General features: G+C 26.0%; 1 protein-coding gene across 1 annotated transcript; it reads left to right on the top strand.

Annotated features, from left to right (window-relative positions):
- Positions 1-4,774: 4,774 nt before the first annotated feature.
- LOC107637398 (F-box/kelch-repeat protein At3g06240-like) lies at positions 4,775-5,659 on the top strand. Its single transcript, XM_016340817.3, has one exon. The coding sequence runs from the start codon at positions 4,775-4,777 to the stop codon at positions 5,657-5,659; it is 885 nt and encodes a 294-aa protein (XP_016196303.3).
- The last annotated feature ends 1,575 nt before the right edge of the window (positions 5,660-7,234 follow it).

Here is a 7,234-nt window from a genome sequence, read left to right as displayed (position 1 = left end):
TTTGAATCTTCAAGGATTCTGGTTCTGCTCAATGCTCCTTCCAATTTTCGCTGTTAATTCCTTCTTTCTCCCTTCCACGCTCACCGCACCATGTGGAAATGTTAGTTCAGAGAGAGGGAAGGTTCAAGAACAGAGGAAAGTTTACAGAGGAAGCCCTAGGTCAAAAGCAAGTTACTTCTGACTAAGGCAAGAAAAAATGAGACTTACAAGAGCAAAAACTCAAAACTCTAATTACTCCATCTACTATATATACTTCCTTAACTAAATCTGCTAACTAACCGTTCACCACTATTAACAGCTGTATAACAAACTTTTCCAAAACTGCAAAGTGTGTAACTAACTTGCTAATTAATCTGACTCCTCATGTGATAAATATAAAAAAATTAGTTGAATAATACAAAAATATAATTTAAGTAACACAAAAATTATAATCATAAGTTTTTAATTCAAGTTGTACATATGATATAAGACCTTGTATAAGATATATTCTGCATTATATTAAAGAATTATTATGACAATTACGATATTTTTTAGGAAGAGCGGATAAAACCAACAAAATAAAAAATTATTATATTTATTGAAAATTTTAAATTTTTTCTATACTATGTACGTATATGTAATTTCAGATTTAACTCAATAAAATAAAATTTAAAAAAGACATTCTCGTTCTAATGCGTGTATTTTATAAGTGATTGTCGTTACAATTTAAATTTTGTACATATCTATGAAACTATTATTAAATTTAAATATAAAAAATATTTAATTATTATAAAATTTATTTAAAAGTCTTAGTTAATTTAAATTTAGATTTTTTAAAATTTAATTTAATTATCTTTAATAAAATAATTTCTAAAATAACATTAATTTTTATCCTCACAACTTTATTAAAATTGTGCATCAATTGTTACTGCTTCGTATAAAGAGTATTAGATTGTTAATAATTAATGAGATCAAAGGTTATTTATATATTTTATGATTTATAATTTCAGTTATAAATGATAGTATCAATAAAAAAACACTTATTATTTAATTAATAACTTTTGAGTTTGTACTTTAATAAGATCGTAAAATTTTTGTTGATGTAGTATTTTAAATTTGGATGACATTTTAAGATTTATATTAAACTATAATTATATTTTAGTATATTTATTTATATTTATTAAATTATATAATTATAAAACAGTTATTTCAGTTTAACCATAGTTGAACCAATTAGACTAATGAACTAATAAATCAATAATTAAAACGGTTTGATAATTGATCTTATTTCTAGAACATTGTTTTTAAGACTAGCTAATGTAATAGGCTAGTTGGTTAATTAGGGTGTTAAAAACTTAAAATCCAATTTAATTCAATATGATCTAATTTAAATTTAATTATAAAATATATAAAAATTAAAAACAATTTGTATTGGACTTAAATTAAATTTTAGGTTTAACTTTCAAAATTTATTTAATCTAATTCAAATAAATTATTTTTTTGTTTTTATAATTAAATTTATATCTCACTTATAATATATTCTTGTTTTATGAAGTAATCCTATTAATTTTTTTAAAAATTAAAAAAATATAAAAATAAAAGATAGATAACTATTATTTAAAAAAAATATTTTTTATAAATTATATATATCCTGGATATAGTGCTAGAAATTTTGTTATAATTATATTTCAGGTACAATGCACTCAATTTATACACGAATTTTTAAACTATATCTTAATTGTAGCATTTTAATAGTTGACTATTTTTTTTACCGAAGATATGGAGACTCGAACCCGCAACCTCTTAATTGAGTATGGAGAGACTATGCCATTTGAACTATTGCTTCTTGACTAGTTGACTATTTTTGTTGTTTATATTTTTTTTATCTGTAATATTGAATATTCAAGATAAATATTTTCCATTAATATTATAAAAATTGAGTGCCTTAGTGTATTTTACATCATAGTTTAGATTAGTTATAAATTTTCTTACTAAAAACAATAGCTATTGCCTATGGGTATGATATTAAAATTCAAATTCAACTTGAAAAAAAAATATAAAGTATAAACTAAAGAAAGGTCAACAAACGATAATAGTACAATTCTATTATTTGTCTAGTGTAATTGTCTCTTATTTTTACCCTAATAAAATAACAAATCCATTATATACATTAAAAGTTAATTAACATTTTCTCTTTCTTATGTCATTTCTCTAACAGACACAGCATGCGTCATATATTTGAATCTGTACCCTATAATTCAACTATATATAATTATATATATATGCACAAAAGCACATAAGCCACGTTTTTAATTCTTTCATTTGGTTATATATATAAAGGGAGCATGTGTCATGTTATAAATAAATAATAGTATAATATTGTAATAATATAATACAAGCCACGTTTGGCTTCATGTTTTCTTAATGGCTTCGGCCAAATAAATATAACTTAGTACGTAGTAGTAGTAGTAATAATAATAATAATAATAATAATAATAATAATAATAATAATAATAATAATTTTATTTATTTTTTAAAAAATATTTATTCTAATAAATTTTAAATTTAAAGTATCATAAAATTTAATTTAATTATTTAAAAAAAATAATTTATATTAAGTAAAATTATTAATAAATATAATAAATTATAAATCACTTGATATTTAATTTTTAAAAATTTAAGTTGTTATAGATAGAATTGAGGATGTTGCACCATTTGTCTTTTAAAAGTTATAGAGAGTAAAATCTAACTGACTTTTTTTGTTGATAGTTATGTGAGAGATAACATGGAAATTAAAATTGCTACTAATTTATATAATCTTTGGTTTATTTATTTATTTATTTTTTATTGTATTGAGTTTTGTGTTTAAAAAAAAGATCGTATGCTCAATTTAGTGATGCATTTACCGAGATCGCTTCCACCTTTTACATTGATCGATTTGACAGTCAGAACAATCTTTAACTTAAACGGGATCAATTTAAAATCCAGATCACTAATTTTTTGGTTGAACTCATCGGTCCAAACCGAATTTGATAATGAGTTCTTAAACCATCAAATTAAAGCTCATTAGCATTTTTATGGATTATATGGATTATGAAAATAAAGAGAGAGAAAAAATAGGATTTCTAATTTCCTTTTTTCAGTTTTATTGGATACGCTGTCAAAAAAAAAAAAATTTCTTGTGTTAAATCAAAAATTCTATTTACTTGAATTATATTATTTTGTTAATTTTATTTTTTGTAGAATAGAAAGGTAGAAAAATAGAGAATGAGAGAAGATAAAGATGAATAATGAGAGTGAGAGTGAAAATTTGTTAAATTACTGATATAAAATATATATAGAGTAAAAATGGTAGAGAAAAATAGAAAAATAGAGAGAGGTAGATGAGATAATTTAGAAAGAGAGTTTATTAATTTTGGAGAAAAATATTTTTCTCAATTTTAATAAGAGAGTGTCATGTGACACATTTGATTATTAAATTAGATAATAATATATGATACATAATATAGGTATATTTCAATTTTAATTTTAATACAATTAAAGAATATCATGTTGTATATTTTGATTGTCAAATTAGCAATTAGTCATTGATATTGATAATGATATATAAAAGAGATAGAGTGGTTGAAGGAATGAAAGAGATAGAAAAAAGAAGAGGGGGCCATGAGGGGAGAACTCTTTAATTTTGGAGGGAAAGATTTGATTTCAATTGCAACGAGGGAGTGACATGTGTCACATTTTGGTTGTAAAATTAGTAGAAAGGAGGGAAGAATTCTTTAGTTTTGGAGGGAAAGATTTAATTTCAATTACAATGAGAGAGTGACATGTGGCGCATTTTTATTGTAAAATTAGTAAGAATGAGAAGAAAATTTCTTAATTTTGGAAGAAAAAATTTAATTCTAATTGCAATGAAAAAGTAACATATGATACATGTTAGTAGTAAAATTAAAAAGATACCATAAATAATAGATAATAGATAATAAATTTATAGTTAAAATAAAAAATAATTAGTTATGTGATTGAATATATATGTAAAATTAATTTAAACTGACAATGCATTTAAAATAAGTGTTATAATTTTTAAAAAAATTATCATTTAAAATCTGACTTTAATGAATTGATTTTAAAAAATAAAAACTTTAATAAATCAACCTTTAGAATTCTTAAGTCATTCGAATTAAAGCACATTAGCATTTTTCATGGATTACATGGATTATGAAAGTAAATAGAAAAACAAAATTAGGTTTTCAAATTTTGTTTAGTCAAGATCGAATACAATAAACTTGATATTTTTTAATTAATAAAAAAAAATTTAAAAAGGATCCAATCCATTATTTTGAATTTCAAATATCAAATCTTGGAACTTTGTAACTAAACTTACTTTAACTAAACCTACTTTATATAAAGCTGCTTAAACTGAAACACCGAAAAGTCAAAAGTCAAAACCAAGAAGCTGAAACTGCGTTCCAGTCGTGAGACTCAAGCAATTACCATGGCGAAGAGGAAGAACACGGAGAACTGTTCCGAAAATCAAGATCACATCAGCAATGGCTTCAATGACCTTCCGATGGAGCTGATTCGAGAAATTCTCCTTAGGCTTTCGATCAAACAACTTGGGAATCTCAGCTGCGTTTCCAAGCAATGGCAAACTATCATCTACGATCGCTCCTTCGCAAAATTTCATCTTCAAAACTCTCGCTTTTCCACCCGCAGATGCCTCTTCGTCCTCGATTTCCATGCATACGCTGAAATCGTGGACCTTGACTCAGTCTTTCACCTCAATTCCGATTCAGCCATGGGATCTATATCTCTCCCATTCTCTCCTATGAAGAGGAAAATTCATCCTAGGGTTCATTTAATCGGTTCCTGCAATGGCTTGGTTTGTTTACACAGAGAGCCTTATTCGCTTACCGTATGGAACCCAACAACCGGTTCCTACAAAGTGTTTTCGTATTATCGTCACATTGTTAGGAATTCTTATCCTCTTGAGAAGACTTGGAATTGTTTAAAGCCTCTTCGGATCACTCTTCTTTCCGGGTTTGGGTACGATGAATCAAAAGATGACTACTTGGTAATTGCAGCTTGGAAGGATAAGAAAGAGGAGAACCACTTTGATTTCTATTCACTGCGAAGCCATTCATGGAAGAGCTTTGATGTTGCACTTCCCAACAACACCACTAGGAGGCGAGATCCTGGGTTGTTCTTCAATGGGGCTCTTCATTGGTTGCCTGAAGATATTAATGATGATAAAATTCTTGTCTTTGATATCACAAAAAAGAGATTTTCAGTTATATCTAAGCCAGAAAAGGATGTGATTTCTTACCATGCAAAGATGATGGTTTTGGGAGGGTGTCTAGCCTTGTATTTCACAGTGAAAAGTAGCATCCATGGTAAGATATGGATCATGAAAGAATATAAAGTGCATAAATCTTGGACTCTGTATAAGAATCCAAAAGGTTTATTTCAGCCTCTATGCGTCTCCAGTGATGGTAATCTTGTTGGATTGAGCGGTAACAGCAGTCTCATGAAAGCGAGAGCCAATGTTGAAAGAGAGTTGTCCTATGCATCAGGAGTGCACGTTGGTTATCATACTTATGAAGATCATAAAAGCATTATGTATACACAGAGTTTCATGCCACTTCCTAGTGAGAAGAAGAAAAAGAAGAGAGAAGGTATGTAATAAGTAATAACTATTCTCTCATTGTTTGTACTTAATTTAATGGAAAAGTTAGGAGGCAGCAACTTTGTTAAATTCTATCCAGCATGTCACCAGCAAAGAAAAGTGAGCTATTGGATAAAATCTCACACCAATCTCACACTATTAAAACCATCATTGATGGCAACAAATTACAAAAGTTGTTGGCCCCTAGCATTCCTCTAATTTAATTTGCATCATTTTATTCCTAATAAGTTAATTGATGTCTTGCTCCCTATCTTTCAAAAGTAATTGATGTGATGCATTACATTTTTTTTGTTTTTGGTGAAGAAAATGGATCATGCTTGGGATTATAGAAGGATGATTTTGCTGTGAGTTTAATGACTGGCATAGTTTTAGGGTTAAGTTTTCTTAGAATGTCTACTATGAATATGAGGGCTTTTCTCCCTAAAAAAAATAGGTGATTGTTATGGTATCTAAAAGTATTTGTCTAACTTATAAAAAAAATTAAAAATTAATATTTAATTTTAAAAATATAAAAATAAAAAATTATTAAATATTTAAAAATTATCATAAAAAATAAGTTAGGTAGCAAGTTATAGGTATAGTAGAATTCACCAAAAGAATATGAGGGCTTTTTATCATGGATTGAGCTTGTCTCCAGGTCAGCAAGAAGATGATCACAATGAAGTCAAACAAGGAAAGAGAAGAAGGAGCACTGAGAATTTTACGGCAAATGTATTCGAGTCTTCGCCTATTTTTAAATAGTGTGTGTTAGAATTAAATTTTATCAAAACTAATTTTGATCAAAATTAGATTCACATCAATATAATTTGTGTTTAGATACTTTTTATCAGACGTAATTTAAAAAACAAATATTAAAGTTTGAATGATGTTAACCAAAATCCGGTAAGAATGTAAAATTATTAAAATTGACAAAATTTGTATCATTGTTTATATCACTTTTGTGAAGAATAAATATTCTTATATACAAATTTTAAATTTAAATATATACAAATGAGCAAATATTAAATTGATTTTTGAAAATTATGCCATCTCTAATTTAGTCTTTTAAAATTTTTTTTAATCAAATTCATTTTCAAAAAATTTCAGTTTAGTCCCATTTTTTTCGGGAGGACTACTAATTTAACCATCTATTTATATAAAAACTATAGAAAGTACAAGATAAATAACATTATGTGCTGTGCAAATTCACATGTATGATAAGGTGATTAGAGGATTAGATTTTTTGTGCATTATTATAGTAGTTAGCACATGTATATAAAATGATGTGTGAACATAGTGTATGCATATTAATGAAAATTAAGATAAAAGTTATTTTCATTTATTTGGAGTACAAATTTGATAATAATATTAAAATTAATTTTAAAAAAATATAGTTATTATAATTTACATAAAACATAAATAAACAACTGCACAACTAATTATGTTGCATATAATAAATTATTTGATCTCTAATTGAATCTCGAATATTACATAACACTTTTAGAGTTTATAATAAATTATTTGATCTCTATTTTGCAAAGCAATTTATATTACTAATTAGTGATATCTTTATCGCTGCAAATTTTTATTGAT

This window comes from Arachis ipaensis, chromosome B4 (genome assembly GCF_059453495.1).
Source record: "Arachis ipaensis isolate K30076 ecotype BB chromosome B4, ASM5945349v1, whole genome shotgun sequence".
Taxonomy (NCBI): Eukaryota; Viridiplantae; Streptophyta; class Magnoliopsida; order Fabales; family Fabaceae; genus Arachis; species Arachis ipaensis.
The sequence above is the reverse complement of the archived record's forward strand: the minus strand, read 5'-3'. Positions and strand labels throughout refer to the sequence as shown.

What these genes read in the sequence shown, in the direction of transcription:
- LOC107637398 (XM_016340817.3), top strand. Translation starts at nt 4,775, where the DNA reads ATGGGATCTATATCTCTCCCATTCTCTCCTATGAAGAGGAAAATTCAT.